A 17,903-nucleotide genomic window follows, 5' to 3' on the forward strand; every position below is an offset into this window, starting at 1 on the left:
TGCTGTGAGCAGTATAATGCATCAACAGTTTCAAAAAATCAGTTCCCAACAGCATAGCAGCAAGGTCCTTTAGAGCCGGTGACCATAACAGGTACCCCGTTGCTAATGAACCCACTCCAGCAGCCTCGGACCCCTGCTTACTTGCCTTTATTTTAATTTGTGTCCCTGTACCCAAGCCCCACGTGGAGCTGTTTCCTATTAACAGCTGGCCTGCTGGGCTCTGAGTTCAGCCAGGTCCAGAATTAAGAAGAGAGGACTGGGGGTTGGGACCCTGTGGGTCCTCCTAAGGCCAAGCCGGGGAAGTCTCCCTTCTCTCTCCCCTCCAATTCATATTCACCAATGCTCTTTTTCTTCCTGCTCTCTCCCCTTCATGAGTTTGTTAAAAATGAATTAATCCTGTAATTTCGAAAGCCCTCTCCTGAAACCATTACAATTAAAAAAAAAATGTTGTGAAGTGACTCTATATCATAAAATGGTTTATGTTTATCCCAATGGGGGTACAGAACGAGGGAACTAAACCACACTATTTTAAAGTTATTTTAAAAACCCATTTGTTTTAAAGGCCTAAAGGTGCACTTGTTACGTGACAACTCCAATAATATACTTCATTTTGTACATTTCCACAATTTTCTTGTAACATAACAAGTAACACTTAATTACTATTTGCAGCTAACAGCCAAAACAACCTGTACATTAACATTTAGTAGAAATACATTCTAATAACCTTCCATTATTGAACTCGGCATATTTGAACAGAATTGCTCATCTTCTCTCAGCTTCCTTTCCCTAGACTGGTTCTCTCTCTTAACTTCCTGTTAACGAATGGTTCCTCCATTCCTTGAACCTGTCAAGCACACACGTTTTTAGATACATATTTTTAAATTTCCCTCCTTACATGAGGTCCAAGTCTTAGCAGGTTTTATTCTCAGCGGTAGGTTGTTTCCTTTCCAGTCCCAACGTCCTCCCCCTACAGGTCCACTTCCCTTTTTGGCTCCTATTCTGTTCACTTACACTGCTATCGAATTAATAACCTCCAAACATCGCTCTGATTATTGCACTTTTTTTTTTTTTTTTTTTGCGGTACGTGGGCCTCTCACTGCTGTGGCCTCTCCCGCTGCGGAGCACAGTCTCCGGACGCGCAGGCGCAGCGGCCATGGCTCACGGGCCCAGCCGCTCCGTGGCATGTGGGATCTTCCCGGACCGGGGCACGAACCCGCGTCCCCTGCATCAGCAGGCGGACTCTCAACCACCCCGCCACCAGGGAAGCCCTATTGCGCTCTTTTGTCCAGAAACTTTTGGGTGCTCCCTACGAAGTAAAGTCAGAACTTCTTATCTCATTCAATGGCACCCACAGTGTGCTTCCAACCAATTTTTCCAGAGTCAACTGCCAATGCCTCCCACCCTTTCTTTAGTTGAGCTAGTTTTTAAAGTGCTCTCATACAGATGCTACTTGGTCCTCATGAAGATTCTGTAAAATAAGAAATTCAGGTGATAATGTACTCAAATGAGGAAAACAGGTACAAGTAGACAAGTGGATTGGTGAAGATTCCTTGACTAGAAAGCAGCAAAAATGCATCCACAGCCCAGATCTCCTAACACCTAATCCTGGAAGCTGGGCAATGAGCCTCTCTCAGAAAAGGCAATGTGGCCAAGTTGGATTGCCCTCTGCTCCCATGTCTTTCTCTCCCTCCTGCTTTCACGCATGCGATCTTGGAATACTTTGCCTTATTCTCCATTCACCTGAATCCTTTCCATCTGTTAAAGCCTTTATCTGTTCCTCCTCTTGACTCACAGAGTGATCATACCATTGCTTTTAATCACACTGCCGCCTTCTGTCTGCTTTGTGGTGTTTCAAATTATTACCGAACTAAATTATTCTCCTTTAACCTTTAACGTACTTAGGTGTTTTTTTTCCCAAATAGATTTTAAGCTCTCTGAGATCCCGGCCTATGTCTTAAGTGCCTTTATAGTCCCCACCTGTTACACTTAGTAAGTGCACAATAAATATTTGCTCTGTGTGTGGTATGTGAGATTAAATATTTTTTTAAATGCAAGACATTTCATATGTTTTCCTTTATCTTATGTTCGTTTTCAAACGGTGTAATATCTACATCATTCAACTAGTATTCTTCCAATGTGGAAAAATATAATCTTTATTATTCAGCGAACTCTTGCAACGCCTCCCCACAGACCAGACACTCATTAAACATCCATTAGCTTTCCCTGAATCCTTAGCATTATCAACTACATTAAATAGTCTGTTAAGGGCTTCAATGCATTCATATTCTGAGCAGTCAGAAACTCATGTTTCCATGTCTTGATCTTTTAATATTTTTCTAACCCAAGCATACCAAATGCAGAATGTAACTTTGTTTTGTCAAGTTGTTAGTTTAACTGAGTTTGGCCATTCCTTACAAAGACTGGCCTGGCGTTATTTAATTGGAGTTTACATAAATGCAAATAATAGTATTCAAGAAGAATACTATTCTTCTTGGTCACCAAGACGGTGACCAAGCCTTTCAGCTCAGTACAAATGCATAAAACCTATTTCACCCACACACCATACCACGATGTATTTTTCTAGCACTAGAAATGCTTTCTTCTCTGTGGTACTCCTGCTGTTGAGAAAGCTTTTCTGATGTCTGGAAGCTTTCGAATGGCACTGAATTGAGTTACATCTACTACAGGGCTCACCATGCTGTGCTGCCTTTTACGTGTCTCTGGTTCATACCTACTAGCATGGTAATTTTTCTAGGGGGGTCGAGGAAGGCAGCCACTTTAGTGAAAACCCCTGCGGGTGGGCACACAAAAGCTGAAAATGGGTTCAGCTTAAGTGTTCCTTAATTAACTACCAAAGACCGACAGCAAAGATTAGTGAAATACTGTTAGCACTGACTTGATACTCTTCCTAAGGAACAAATGCTGTAGTATTAAACTGTAACCTTTACTGAAGTACTGAGGACTGAAGGCATTGATGTTCAGGATATCTGCACAAAATGAGAGCACTGTTCTTGTGTCAGCATGTTGTTCACGTGTAAGTCTCTTCCAAACACAGTGAAGAGTTTAGCGGTTTCTTAAAGATGTAATACAGATTTAATCAGGACATATTTCTGTCCTTTGAGCCCCTGCTCTACTCTCATATAATTAAGAGTACAGAGAAAACCTTTGGTCCCAGCTGAGATTTTCAAACATTTGCGCCTAAGAAAAGTGACTTTCCATCCAGGTGTTGGTCCTTCACTCTGCAGTCACAGAAACGGTATCCTATAATTTCACTGTGGAATAATCTAGCTTTGGAGAATCAATTCCTTTTTTAAAAATTCAGATTGCTTTGAGTTACAAAGTTATAAAGGATGTGTTTCTTTTTAGTCCGGGAACATTTGGTCGGTGGACTCGTCATCTGGTATGCCCATTACCACAGAAACGGAGACAGCAATCAGAGCAAAAAGTGTTGGAAAGTCATGCAGGATATTTCACTCAGATTGTGTAGCAGGCTTAAATATTTTCCCTACTCCAACGACATAAAATTTTAGTGATTGAGCAATTGGCCACCTTCAGAAACAACACCCCTCCCTTGACCAATGTTGACCTATGTTTGGATTATCCTTTTCTAGATTCTATGACAATCGTATCCCTTCAGTTATGTCATTAGGTATGACGTATTTTAATCCCTTTGATGAATTTCAGGATTCATTATAGCCTAGTGGAGAAGCAAATCAAATCTTAAATAGACCTAAATTTAGGACATATATCCAACACTTTGCATCTGTGTGACATTAAGCAATTTTCTTAGCCTCTGTAAGTCTAATTTTTCCATGAATCAAATGGAGAAGATACCTTATTTTGAGATTTAACTGGATAATTCACGTAAAGTCCTTTGTACGTAGTAAGTGTTCAAATGTGATAACTGTTAGTAACTGTATTATTGCACCTGAATGAAATTTGACTTTCTCCCCATTAACCTGGGCATTCTTTCTTTCCATGATGAACTGGTGAAAGTCTGCATAGACAGTACTTTATGTGTAGCAGTATTGTTTTCGCTTATAAACTATGTACATCGTAAGATTTCAACTTCTAAAATGAAAAAATATAGGAAAAATTAGTAAAATATAGGTAATAGGTAAACTCTTCATTTTACTCCTGGAAACTGAGGTTCAGAGACATTAATAAAAGTTGACCCCAAAGCTCATAAGATATGAAGTATCCCAACAAAGATGATCACAAAGCAAATTTCTCTAAAATAAGTTTTAGGTTTATCTTTCCTATTATTTAAAAAACAAGTGAAATAGTTGCATGTTGAAAAAAGATCCCCCAAAGCTTGGAATAGCAAGAGGAATGAAGATAATGTCCTAGCTTGCTGCATGTTAGACATTACAGATTAAAAATGTTTGACAGCACTTAGACACTGAAACATGTTTGATCCTTAGATTCTTTTTAGCACTTTCTTTGCTGGATTGTCATACCCTTACATTAACTACCTTTCTCTTCACTCTTTCCCATCTCTGCTTAACATTCGTGAAATGTGCTCCTTTTTAAAAAATATGAAAATCAAGTAAAATCTGTCCACATCATAAGTCATATGAGGGCCATTTTTGCATGTCCTCTGAAGCCATCTTATCCTCTTGTATAAGCCATCTTGTATGACTTTTATTATTATCAATAGAGATAACATGTAATTTAATGTCTCTAGTGCATAACTCTGTCCTAATCTCCAGACCTATATCTCCATTTGCCTACTCCATATCCAGCACTTTGAAGTCATGCAGCCTTTTCAAACTAACACGTCCTAAATGAACTCATTGTTTTGTCCCTATACCAGTTCTACTCCTGTTTTGTCTGTCTCAGTGAACTGCACCACGCTTAACCCAACTGCCCTGTTGGAAACGAAGATATCATTCTTTGGACTTTCCTGTCCTCCAGCCTTTCACGTCCAGTCAATTCCCATGTCATGTCCATGCTCCCTGGTCTCTTCATCCTCATACAACCACCCTGTTCAAGCCGCCATCACCTAGCACCCATATTTCTCCAACAGCCTTCAGAGCAGTTCAATCTAGTCTCTGCATTTTAGCCACGGCAGAGTAATATCTCAAAAATGCAAATCTGATTTTGTCACTCTCCTTATAACCTGTCAGAGTTTCTGATTTCTATTTCAATAATAAAACACAACTTCTTTACATGGCTACCCAATCCTATCAGATTAACTCCTTGCCCAGCCAAATTCTTCTTTGTTATTCACTCCTTTGAGCTGTAGATTTGTGCTATATCCGAGCTTTCAGTTCCCTGAAAGCATCACATGCGTTCAGCCTTTGCACTTGTGAACACACTTCCCTTCTCTGTCTGCCTGGTTACTCTGATATTGTCCTCAAATTTCAGCTAAGAAATCATGTTTTCAAAGAAGCTCTTCCTGAAAGAGAAAGATGTTCCTTCCTCAGCAGAGCACTTATTACATTTATTTTATGCTTGCCTGTTCACTTATCTGTGTACCCCCCAGAGTCTGAAAAGTCCATGAGTTCAGAGCTCGTGTCCCCTTGTTGCTATTGCACTGAGAAATATGTGAGTACAGAGGTGCTTAACTCATATTTTTAATGAATAGATGTATGAATGAGTGAATTTTTGAGTCTTAAAAACTATGTGCTGAAGAAAGGAACAAATATTTACTAAACTGCAATGTGACACTATCCAGAGATGCCATCTCTTGATTTACTCCACGAGGGGATCTTTAAAGTGGCAAGTTCCTTCTTCCAAAGCTAAATTTGTGCTGTACTTTATTAAGTTAAAATTTTACGTTGTGAATTTATTTAAAGTCGAGGATACCACTGTATGTGCTTATAGTTAATCGTGTACTTTCTGGTGAGGTTTTATGTTTGTGAGTCTGTTCAGTGTACCTTTGCCTTGTTCCCTTCATTACAGTGAAAGCTCTCTGAGGGTAGGGATTATTTATTTGCTTTGTTTTATTTTATCCTTAGAAAACTTGTGGTGCTTCCCACAAGGTAAGACGTTAGTGAGACCTGAGTGATTAAAAAATAAAATAAAAAGTTAGAAGTGGAAGGGAAAGGACAAATGGGAGAAAACAGAGAGGTAGACACAGGACTTCTGCTCTATTAAACGGGGGCTGGGTGATTGCTGGTAACATTCCTGACAAACTCCTGGTCCAGTGTTTGCATGGTACTCTAATGCCTTAAAATCAAAGCCTGTGGCATCCAAATTCCCCAGTCCTCTTCTGGGGTGAAAAGCTTCTGAGGGCTTTGGCTACCCCACTCCTAACACCTCTTTAGCTGTCTACACCAGGGAACTGTAACGCTCAAGTGAAACACTGATGCTAATAAGCATTTAACAAATATTATGTCGTAGTAGATACTGTACCTGTGGTTCCACAAACTTGTCGCCACTAGGCACCTGTTCTAGAGGCAGAGTGGCAGTATGGAAAGGTCATATACGGGGCTCCGATAATACTAACTTTGCCACATACTGGCTTTGTAAATTCAAGTCGATCACTTGGCCTCTCTCAGCCTTGTCATATGTAAAAAATTGACATCACGCTTTACTCTTGAAAAGATCTAGCAATGTACAAGTGAAAATGCCTGGCGCTTAATAAATAATAGTTTCTTTCTGAACATTTATTTTTTTCCCATGTGCATCTTGTAACAATCCATATGGAAACAATTTTTTGCCAACAAAGCAAACTGAACCAAAGGAATCACTAAATGTATTTTCTATTTTAAAATTAAAGCTCTATATCTTTCTATCTATATTAATAAAAACAGAGCTATCTAGATAGCAGATAGGTGTTTAGGGTGGGCTACTAATTATGTTCTGGCTGACATTCAAAATACTGGCTTCTTCTCTGAGATCAACTGAATTTAAAATAAAATTTCTGTATATTTAAATACAAAATAGAATTTCCTATTAAACTAGTCAACTAAAGCTACCGGACATTATCTAAGTTTAAGGTAGAAGTAAGACTTTCTTCAAATCCTTCTTGATAAAATCATTTCTAATTCTCATTACTTCTCAGTAAAAAACAGACGTTATTATATATTTCACAGGATTGTTCGGAGCATAATGTACAAAGGACCCAGCGCTGGGCTTGGAACAGAGTATAAGCTCACAAGACACGTTAAAGCCTTTTTAACTGAACTATCACAATCATCAAAGCACTTCCCGGGTAGGTAATTTTTAACTTCCTGAGTTTTCAGATTCTTTCGAATGACAGTCTTCTGACTCTCCTCCAGTTTGGGAACCAAAAGATTCATCCACCGAGTTTGTTCCTCTTTTTATCTACCATGAGGAAAATTCAAGACGGACAGAAAAATATTCAAGTCCTGGGGTCCTATCTCTCAGTTTACCGCTCTCACTTTCATGACAACATGACTCACGGTCTTTCCTCTTGTTCTCTTTTCTCACAAGAAAGCACAAACTGTTTTTTTGAGCTGTGATGATGAAGACCCTTTTGCTCCTTTTTCTGCTCAGAAAGAGGGATTCTTTTATGGGAATTAGGTTTCCCTCAGGAAGAGTAGTCTAGGATAAACCCTCCCCCTTTGGGGAAGCCTGTTAGACTCAATTTTCCATATATTACCTTCCTCGTTCGTTTAATAGCCTCGTCTGATGGGTTTCTTTGTTAAACGAGTTCAAACATGGAGATTAAAGTTACAAAATAGAAGCTTTTGCAATCAAAGCAAAACAAACAAACAAAAAGATAAATTGTCTATTAAAATTGCTTCAATTCTTCACCAGGAAATTTTTAAAGTTCAATCACCTAATGATAAATGGTGTTGTAAAAGAAACTGTACACAGGTGAAAACACATAGGTGTGACTTTGCTCTTTGAAAACACTAAATCATGAAAGACAAATTGATAGATGCAGCCAACTTAGAATCTTAATCGCACTATAAAATCAAGCATAAGATAAACGTGCATGTGAAAATTCTTTTGCACTCTCATCCTTCTGTTTAGAAGGTTGTGCCTGACGTTGGTGCGCCTGGTAGGAGGAATAATTTTCGGGTAAATTAGTACTTACCATCGTCTTTGTCAGGGATGATCGTAACCTGAGCCCCTGGGAACTCTGATCCAATTCTCCCACCCATCGGCATGCTCAGGAGAACGTGGAATGTTTCCTTCTCCTCATACAAGGAGTCGTCAATTATAACGACGCGGCACATTTTTTCCCGCTCGTCTTTGTCAAAGCGGATAACACTGGTGTGGTCCTCGGGCCGGGATATGTAATCAGAATAGGACAGCACTGATGTTGGCACAGTTCCTCGTGCCGTTCCTGGAAACAGAGAGAATCCAAAAGGGGTTTATGTAGGACATACTACAAGGGTACCTCCAGAAACGATTATTTTCATATGCAGCATTTTCATGGCCCATCGTATCTATGAACACCCCTGGAAACTGCAATAACTCCTCCATACTGTGCTAGCATCATAAGTCACCTTTATAATGGTCTCCAACATCTGACAAATAGTACATTTCAAGGGTTTTCTCCTCTGCTTCCTGCCAGTGGTCTTTTAAAACAACACAATAATACAGAATAATAGCTTAGTATTCAAATGCTTACTGTGTGCAGGCAAAGTGCCAAGCGCTCTACATGCATTGCTTCCGTAATCCTCTTAACCACCCTACTGGGCTTTACACGTTTGGTAACTGAGGTTTACAGAAGTCCAACCACTTGTTCTGGGACCCAGAGCTCAAGGCTGATCCTAAAATTTGCATTTTGACCACGATTCTTTACTGCCTTTCAACTCACATATGTTAATGAAAATTTTAATGAAAGTCTGCAGTGTCAACTGCATTTATGACCTTTTCTTTTACATTCTTAGAAAAGTCTACCTGTTTCCTAGAAAGGTATTTAGTATATTAATGAGTATTATGTATTAATTTTAATTTTGTATTGCATAAAATCACCTTTTGGAGGGAGCTTACTCAATGAGCAAAACAAATGTTTTGAAATTTGGTTGCTACGAGTTTCAGACCAGTTTGAAATTAGTTTATTTTCCTTGGGTATGCATTTCTTTGCCTCTTTTTTTGTTGTTGTTTTTAACAATAACCCCCTTCTACTTGAGCAGGCTTGAGCGGGAGAGGGGAGCTTCAACTTCTTACAACCCCAAAGGCCTTGAGTATTAAAGTAACCAAATGAATCAGAAATGTTTCCAATAAGCAGCAGAGTCCTTCCAGATCCTCAAAGGTGCCACAGTGAAGGAAGACATCCGCCTGCATGCTTTTTTCCTATTTGAAAACTGGACTAGTAAAGTATAACCTTCGTGGCATAATGTTATGCCTCCAACATGTTAAAGAGGCTTATTTATATCTTCACGGGGACATTTTAGTTCACTCGCAAATCGAGCTACCTTGCTGCGTATAACAGATCACCATCAACTCCCGGCTCACATCTCCACTTCTCCTGATGGGAATGAGAAGTTCACCAATGTCCTCCTCGATGGAGTATTCAGACTGGGGGATGAATACAGTTGATTCTAAGGAGAAAACACAATTGTTTTTGTCTGAGCGTCTTACATATGACATAATCCTGTGCAAATTAATTGCTCTCATGATTGATCATTTCCCCGGCATATTCTTTTAGAATAGCGCAGTGTGAGGGGACGGAGGGAAGACAGGGGAGAAGAAGCAGGTATAGAGTGTGTAGGCTCTGGGCTAGTGAATTCTTAACCTAGAAATAAGACCCAACATTGCTTTTATCTCCAGTAATTGCTTTTTTTTTCTCAATTAATAAGTGCTGCTGACACACTTCCTTTAAGTCCAACTTTGTTCTCTCGGGAAAGATCTCCACCTTCTGTTGGAGTAGTTGACTTTTAGACTTGGAAGAGGCCTCAGAAGTCATCCTGTCTCACCTCTTACTTTGATGAGGAAACATGGACCCACAGAGTTGAAATTATTTGTCAAGGACTCTTACTGGTCGAGTCAGGATTACAACTCAGATCTTGTAATGTCCACTCTATTATTATTTTTTCTTACCCCAAACGTGTTCATTTTGAATGATTAATGATTAAAAGTACATACAATGGATTATTACTCAGCCATAAAAAGAAACGAAATTGAGTTATTTGTAGTGAGGTGGATGGACCTAGAGACTGTCATACAGAGTGAAGTAAGTCAGAAAGAGAAAAACAAATACTGTATGCTAACGCATACATATGGAATCTAAAAAAAAAATGGTTCTGATGAACCTAAGGGCAGGACAGGAATAAAGACACAGACGTAGAGAATGGACTTGAGGACACAGGGAAGGGGAAGGGTAAGCTGGGACAAAGTGAGAGAGTGGCATGGACATACATACACCACCAAATGTAAGGTAGATAGCTAGTGGGAAGCAGCCGCATAGCACAGGGAGATCAGCTCGGTGCTTTGTGACCACCTAGAGGGGTGGGATAGGGAGGGTGGGAGGGAGGGAGATGCAAGAGGGAGGAGATATGGGAACATATGTATAACTGATTCACTTTGTTATACAGCAGGAACTACCACACCTTTGTAAAGCAATTATACTCCAATAAAGATGTTAAAAAATAAATTTAAAAAAAAATAAAAGTATAATAATGCATTGTTTGACACTTGGTGTTTTTGTTTGTTTATTGTGTTTTAAACAGCAGTCCCTTTAGAATTTAGAAATGTATGCATCACTGTAAGGGACACATCTGTGGTTTCCCTCCTCCTCTACAGGTATAACAATAGCACAGAGTATACATTATACTTATATAATACTATGAGTCTCACGGATTCATTTTTAAGGTAGCGCAAAGGTACACTAAATAATAAAAATGGCATAATTAAATTGTTGGAAATCGTGGTTCAATGTAAAACTACATTTAGTTCAATAGAACGTTTAGTTCAACAGTTTGACATGATAACCCTCAAATAGATACTTTGGAAGTTGCCTGGGAGTCTGTTTCACTGAAAGTCCCACACACACACGGAAAATGCTTCATGATTATTTTTAAAACAGTAAGCCACACTGCTTTGGATGATTATAAAAGACGCTGGAATAGTGGACGCTGGCCGTCAAGGTCCACGTTCCACCCCTCTCCACCCTGCCCTGTGCTCCAGGGGCTGACTAATGAGAACCACATCAAAGGTTTCCCTTGTGCTCTGTTTCTGGCTGACAGCACAGGCAGGACTTGGAGGGTGAGAGCAACGTGGGGTCAGCATTCGTCCCCCTGGCTCCCCTCAAGGTTCCAGAGCTGGCTGTACCCCACCAAGTAACGGTCATCGTGCCCACTGGCCACCCTAGCTCGCTCACTGGTCCAGCTAACTTCTCCTTCCCTTTCCCCCGAGGCCTAGAGGTGGTGATGGTATCCGCTCTTACCAGCCTTGGGGCACTTAACTAAACCTGGTGGTTTCCCAATTCTCGGTCTCATCTTTGCAAAAGTCATGTTATTAAATTATTTTAAATTTGCTAATTTTGAATGTGCCATTTCTTTTCTCCTGGGACTCTGACTGATACAGCAATTGAAAAAATGGCATCATTAAAAAAAATCTGTGGATGTAAGATTTAATAACTAATTATTCATTTATCAAACATGGATTGGTTGACTCCTTCTTGCCAGACACTGAACCAGGCACAGGAGCCATGGAGGTAAGCAAAATCCCTGGTCTTATGGAGTTTTCTTTCTAGTTGGGGGTGGAGAGGAGGAAGAAAATAAACACATATTCAAGAAAATATATAGTATGCCAGGAGGTGACAAATGATATGAAGAAGATGGAGTGTGCCGGCGGGGATGCAGGGGGGCGCGGGGGGTGGAGGGTGGAGGGAGGGCTGGGGCATGGTATGCGCCACGGCAGGTCTGTATTATACAGGAAAGTGTCTGTGATAGAGTTACATTTGAGCTGAGATGGCAAGGTGGTAATGAGATATCCTATGTGCGTAATTTAGGGAAGAGAATTCCTGGCAAAGGGAATGAACAAGTGTTCAGGCCAGGTATATGCAAGGAATGGCCAGGACACCAGTGTGGTTTGATGGTCTGAGTAAACTGGGCAAGGAGGAGAGGACAGAACATGGGCCGGTGAAGTGATGATGAGTGGGGGTGAGTGGATCGCACGGAGCTTTCAGGACCACTGGCAGGACTTTGGTTTTTACTCAGGGCAGGATCCTGTGGAAATATACAAGGACCACGCAGTGGGATGAAACAAGCAAAGGCTACTTATCCAGCCACCATCACTTGTATTTGGCTGAGACCCAAAGGCAGGCAGAGAAGTGGGAAAGTTTTACAGTGGAATAAAACTTATGGTTACCAAAGAGGAAAGGTGGGGAGTTTGGAGTTTGGGATTAACAGATACACGCTCCTATATACACCGAGAGACAAAACAAGGGTGATATTACGGAAATAGTAAACTCTCTAATAAGTCAATAGAGACACAGAAAAAAATGACTGCAGGGACATCCTCTCGGTGTAAACAGTGGTTATCTTCACGTGGCAGGGCAAGTGACTTTTATTTCTTTAAATCTGTCCATTTTTGACAATGAACATGTGTTACTTTTATATTTTCAGATTGGTTTCATTATTCTTTGTTTTGAAAGATAAAGCGGAATAAAGTGAACGCGTGCTTTATTAGTCAATGTGACTGTACTGAAAGGAGTACTTTGATTTATCTAATGGCAATTTTTATTTTTAGGTTTTGACTGTGCTGTAACTTAGGCAAAAAAATGACTTCTGTTCTCAGAAACAAAATAGTTGTAGCTACATTTGAAAGATGTCCTTTTCTCAATTATACTGAGTGGATTACAAAAACACCAGCCTCTGCTAAAAACATGAGAGAAAAATATCTCCTAAAAATCTTTCCTATAATAGAACAAAGAAGGGAAAGAAAATGCAGGGCCTAGATGAAGGCACTGAGTGTTCATCATCTTTAAACAGTTTGGCACATTCAAAAACAACTCAGAAGATATTCTGGTACATCTTCAGGCTGCTCCAGTGCCCTCAGACTAGCCAACAAATGGTACTTAGTGTGGAGTCTGCCACTGATGTTTGAACATCAGTGGGAAGCTTTCTAACATTTCAATCGTTTGTTTTGTTTTGTTTTGTTTTAACTCTGAAACGGATATGGTAATATAGGCTAATTTAACAGGGACTTAAAAGAACAGAATAATGAAAACATATCTAAGTCACAATGACAATAAGTGTTACAAGTTCACATCAGGATACCATGAGGTCCAAAAATTATTCTGAAGCACTATGCTAATACTTTGGTTAGAGTGAAACTCTGAGTAATCTTTGTTCATATCATTGAATGTTTTTATTTTGTGAATGTAGAAAATTTTGGAAAGTTTTCCATCACTGAAATAGTTTTACTTTGCACCACCTTTTTCCTTATCTACCTTTTTGGGGCCAAAAATGTACAAATGTGTGCTTGTCCTTTGAACAAGTGTTTAATATCTTTTTCTTTCTCTTAAGACAATGACCCATGCTGCACAGCAATAGAGTTCAAAAAGAAGAAAGCTCTGACACTGACTGAAGTTGAAGCTCTTGCGTGCTTTATCATTTTGGTGTCATCAGCTGCAACTGACTATCATTTCATTAATTCTGGACCTTCTGTTTTAGCACACTCATGTCAAAATGTCACCTAGCCAGTGATCTCTTTATGTCAACATTTCCGATGGTACAAAATTTTAAAAGTAATAATATTTGAATTTCATATATTAGTCAGCCTATGTCATCTGAATTCTACCTCATGAAATGGGTTTGGTTCACTCAGCACACGAAAGTTTGCCTTTTCTTTGTCTCCGATAAGATTAGGGTTCTTGAGATATAAGCCCTACTTTCCTCTAGAATAGTATGTTTATTCTCTACTATACATTATATAGTATTAACCTAAACTAGTCCCGCCACAAACGATTAGAGATCATATATTTTAATCCACTAGTTCATGGCTATGTTTTGACATCATTAAAATATCAGAATGAGCCCATTTCAATCAGAAGTTTGCAGATACTTCAAGTGTACAAACTAAACAATTGCATAAAATACTTATAGGCTTCAGATATCTATGTTAGGTATCTGTACTCAAATACCTATATTTAAGGTTGTGTTCTCCTAATAAAGTACATAAAAGTCATTTTACTGGTTAGAAATGACACACGGTAAAAAAGGAAAGGGATCTTTATATGAAATCAAAAGTTTTAGTTCTTCATATTTTCCTCTTCCCAGAAATTAAAGTGTTTTATATTAATTAATACCTATATGCTTCTAAGAGTAAGGAAAGATGGTGTAATTTCTCACGGTTAGGGAACCTAGTATAAAGAAAGTTAAGAATCTTCATCCCAGGTTAGATACTTCTGTGAACACCGTGATTGCTCCCCTTATCATAACACATAGCATCTGTATTGTTAAAGGTAACTATTTAGTGGAATGTAATCACTGAGTGATATGATGCTTCAGGGTCAGTGTGTGTTCTTCACTCGGGCATATATCCCTAGCTCTTAGCAGAATTCCTGGCATATAGCAGATGCTCAATAAACATTTGTTGAACACACAGATACATCATGCAAGGGCTAAAGTGGTCTTGATTATTTTCCTAGAACACTTGCTTTTATTCACCTATACTCATATATTTGAGGCTTGATGTATAAAGACAAAAGATAATAGAATAAGAATAAAAGGAATTACTTTTTTATATAGAAGAATAGGTGAAACAATGCTGTTATGGCAAAATATACTGTTTAATTATGATTTTGGATATGATTTCATTATTTCTTCATGTGAAATGACAGGCAACCGTATAATTCAGGAAAGAGAAGAGCTTTGGAGGAAATGTGTGTGTGTATATATATACATATACGTGTGTGTATATATACATGTGTGTATATATACATATATGTGTGTATATATACATATACACATATATGTGTATACACGTATGTGTATATATACATATATGTGTATATGCGTATATATACATACATGTGTGTATACACATATATGTGTGTATATACATATATGTGTGTATATACACACATGTATGTGTGTGTGTGTATATATTTGTCTGTTCAAACACTGGCTCTGGCACTTACTAGCTGGGGGACTTTAGGAAAATAAATTCTTTGAGCCTCAGAGATTTCATTTGGAAATTGATACATAAATTGCAGAGTTGTAAACATAAGGTTGGAATAAGATAAGGTTGTAAAGGTCCTAATGCAGTGTCTGGCTCACAGTGGGCACTCCCGTGTGGTAGAGATTGGTATGATGATTATTATGAAAGCCTTTGCCTAAGGAATAATCCTTTCGGACTTCTCTGAGTTGGGTTAGAAAACAGGGCAGGAGGAATAACAGTGATCTGAAATTTCCTCAAAGCCCTTCTTGTCTTATGGAAATCTGCTGTATGCTTCTGATCACAATCCAGCCTAGTGGCAGCGGATCTTTTAACAGAAGACAACTGCTACCATTCAATGGAATTTCGCAGAGGAGTGCCCATCCCCTGAAATGAAATGTAATTTCACCCATCTCTGCCGATTCTAAAAGAAAACCAAATAAAACAGCTTTCAAGTGGTTGACTTAGGCAGAGGCTAAAAGGTGGTCCAATTTCTTGGGTTCCTCATCCAGAAAAGGAGTTAAACATTTCATGCACCTAAAAACCCCTCCCAGCTGGAACTTTCTATGGGCATATGCAAAAGATGGAGATTGTGGAATCAAAGTGAAACAAGGGAGGACAGCAAAGCGACAGAGGAGGATGAAGGAGAGAGGTAAAACTCATAACAGTAGCAGATTTTCCACGGGTGTGCACCCTGAGGCTGCACAAACACCTGGAGGCGTAGGGGGTGCGACACAGAGAGGCTTACCTCTCTGCTCCGCAGTCTGTTCTCTGCTTATTTTAGTTTTTCTCTTTGTACCCCAGGCTTCAATTGATGAGGAAATTGAATTTACTGATTTACTTAATCAATGACTAAACCCATCTGCCTAGGAAGTTACTGATTTCCATAATCGTGGCAGAACGCTGTATTCCCTCTCTGTGCTCCAACAGCATTCTGTTGAATAGTACCAAAAGCTCCTTTTCAGTCTCCACTTTTATGCAACAAAATAAGTGTGTTCTGGACAAAAATGTGGGCTTCCGAAGCCCCATCTGATAGCTGAACTGCGCTCGGGGGGCCCCTCCCGGACGGGCAGGGGCAGGTCCCAGCACAGCTGTGAGATCTGTGTGTGGCCATCTGGGAGCTTTGGTTCCATTCTACCCATGGCCAGTCCAGGGCTGTGAGGGAGGGGGAGGGGGTGCACTTGCACCAGGCTCTCACTGGTGTCTGCTCCTCGAGTCAGGCTGCACTCTTGCACAGATGATGCAGGAAAACACAACGACTGCACCAATCTTTAGAGAGGAGTCAACTTTATTGATTATAGACAGAGCCATGGTGCCCAATCAGAGAGTCACAGACATCTGGAGGCAGGAGAAGCATTACAGAGCACCCATATGGGCACTGAGTGTTGAGTCGAGTTAAGTAAATAAGCACCTAAGGGTGTTTGTTATTTTTGCGGTAGACGTAGATACTCATTTATTGAATAAAGTCATAGTCATTAAAAAGCTTTACCTGAGCCATGACTGTGTAATTTAAAAACATAAATCGAGGGAGAGTATTATAAGAGTGTAATTATGAACATGTGAGGATCCATGATGGATGGATGTATACGTGTGTGTGTGTGTAGAAAGGTTATGTTCGTAAGTTTTTTTGTCATAAAATTTGGGAACAAATGTTCTAAAATTTGTCTCATGTGAAATTGAGAGCATCCTATAAACATCAAGTTAAACGGTACGTATGACTGAAAGGCAGTGAGGTAAAGGAGTGAATGAAAGAATGTATATAATGTGTTAAGTACACTGTCTGGCACACGGCAGGTGCTCGATGAATTTCAGTTATTATCGTTATCAGTACCAGTTACTGGTAAGTACTGGCACAAGTGTGTACTTGCATGTGTTTATATAAACTGGCTAATAAGTAAAAGCAGTTCCCAGCCTAAGATAAAGCAGAGTTGATTATTCCCCCTCTTGTTCCCGTAACACTCTGTTCATTCTTTGTTGTGTTGATACTACATCACATTCTGCCGCCATAACTTATCTACAGGGCTCTGTTTCCTGTTAGACCATATGCTCTTTGATAGAAGGGATTGTATCCTATTATCTTTGCATCCCCAATACACAGTGCTGTCCCCAGCAGAAGTGTGAGCTGGATACATTTTTAATACATGCAAAAAAAAAATCTCATAACATGTCCTAGAGTTAATATGCAGCAGAGGGAGAGCTTATAGGCACAATGGTTCCTAGAGCTAGTGAATTCACACGTGAAGAGTTACAAGCAAGTGTAGAAAGAAATAATCAAAATTTTGAAATGGTTGGGAAAGTGATCCTTTGTGGAAAGAAAAAAGGTTATTTAATCTCTTAATATGAAATCTAACATTGAAAATAATAGACAATATATATAAATGGCAAAAAATAAACAACAACAAAAAATCTAACATTGTATTTATGCTATTAGAAATAACAACAATATTTGTATTTTGCTTTATGTTGTATGGAACTCTTTCATAAGAATGCTGCAACATGAGAATAATTAATTTTCCTTGTTGTGTGCATTAGGAAACTAAATCTTCATAAAAGCCATTTGATTCGATGTTAGATCTCATACAACTATAAATTGTAGAGTTGTGAAACAAACCCATGTCTTGTCATTTCAAGACCGCTGATGTTCAACAAGACATGGACTATATTAGGCATCTGCTGTACCAGAACACTTGTCAGCCATCATAGGGACGATCATGGCCTGGGATGAATAGGGCTGAACTTCATCTAGAAAATGCCAAGACAACTCAGGTGACCATTACATAAAATAAAATTGTGGCAAATTTTAATTAGGTAGCCTTCAAGAGTATACATTATATAAGGAGTGTGTGTGTGTGTGTGTGTGTGTGTGTGTG

At 39.3% G+C, this 17,903-nt stretch overlaps 1 protein-coding gene across 3 annotated transcripts in view; it reads right to left on the reverse strand.

Moving 5' to 3' along the window:
• Nucleotides 1–17,903, reverse strand: part of FREM2 (FRAS1 related extracellular matrix 2) — a 161,651-nt gene that overhangs the window by 64,305 nt on the left and 79,443 nt on the right. For all 3 annotated transcript variants that reach the window (XR_007473229.1, XR_004478336.2, XM_004282243.3), the window contains exons 5-6: nucleotides 9,345–9,470; nucleotides 8,015–8,266 (exon numbers count right to left, since the gene is read on the reverse strand). Coding sequence is in view for 1 of the 3 variants with exons in the window: in XM_004282243.3 (XP_004282291.2) it covers nucleotides 8,015–8,266; nucleotides 9,345–9,470 (378 nt within the window). In the remaining 2 variants the exon portion in view is untranslated. The remainder of the gene's footprint in view (nucleotides 1–8,014; nucleotides 8,267–9,344; nucleotides 9,471–17,903) is intronic.

The sequence above is a fragment of the Orcinus orca genome, chromosome 18, assembly GCF_937001465.1.
Source record: "Orcinus orca chromosome 18, mOrcOrc1.1, whole genome shotgun sequence".
NCBI lineage: Eukaryota > Metazoa > Chordata > Mammalia > Artiodactyla > Delphinidae > Orcinus > Orcinus orca.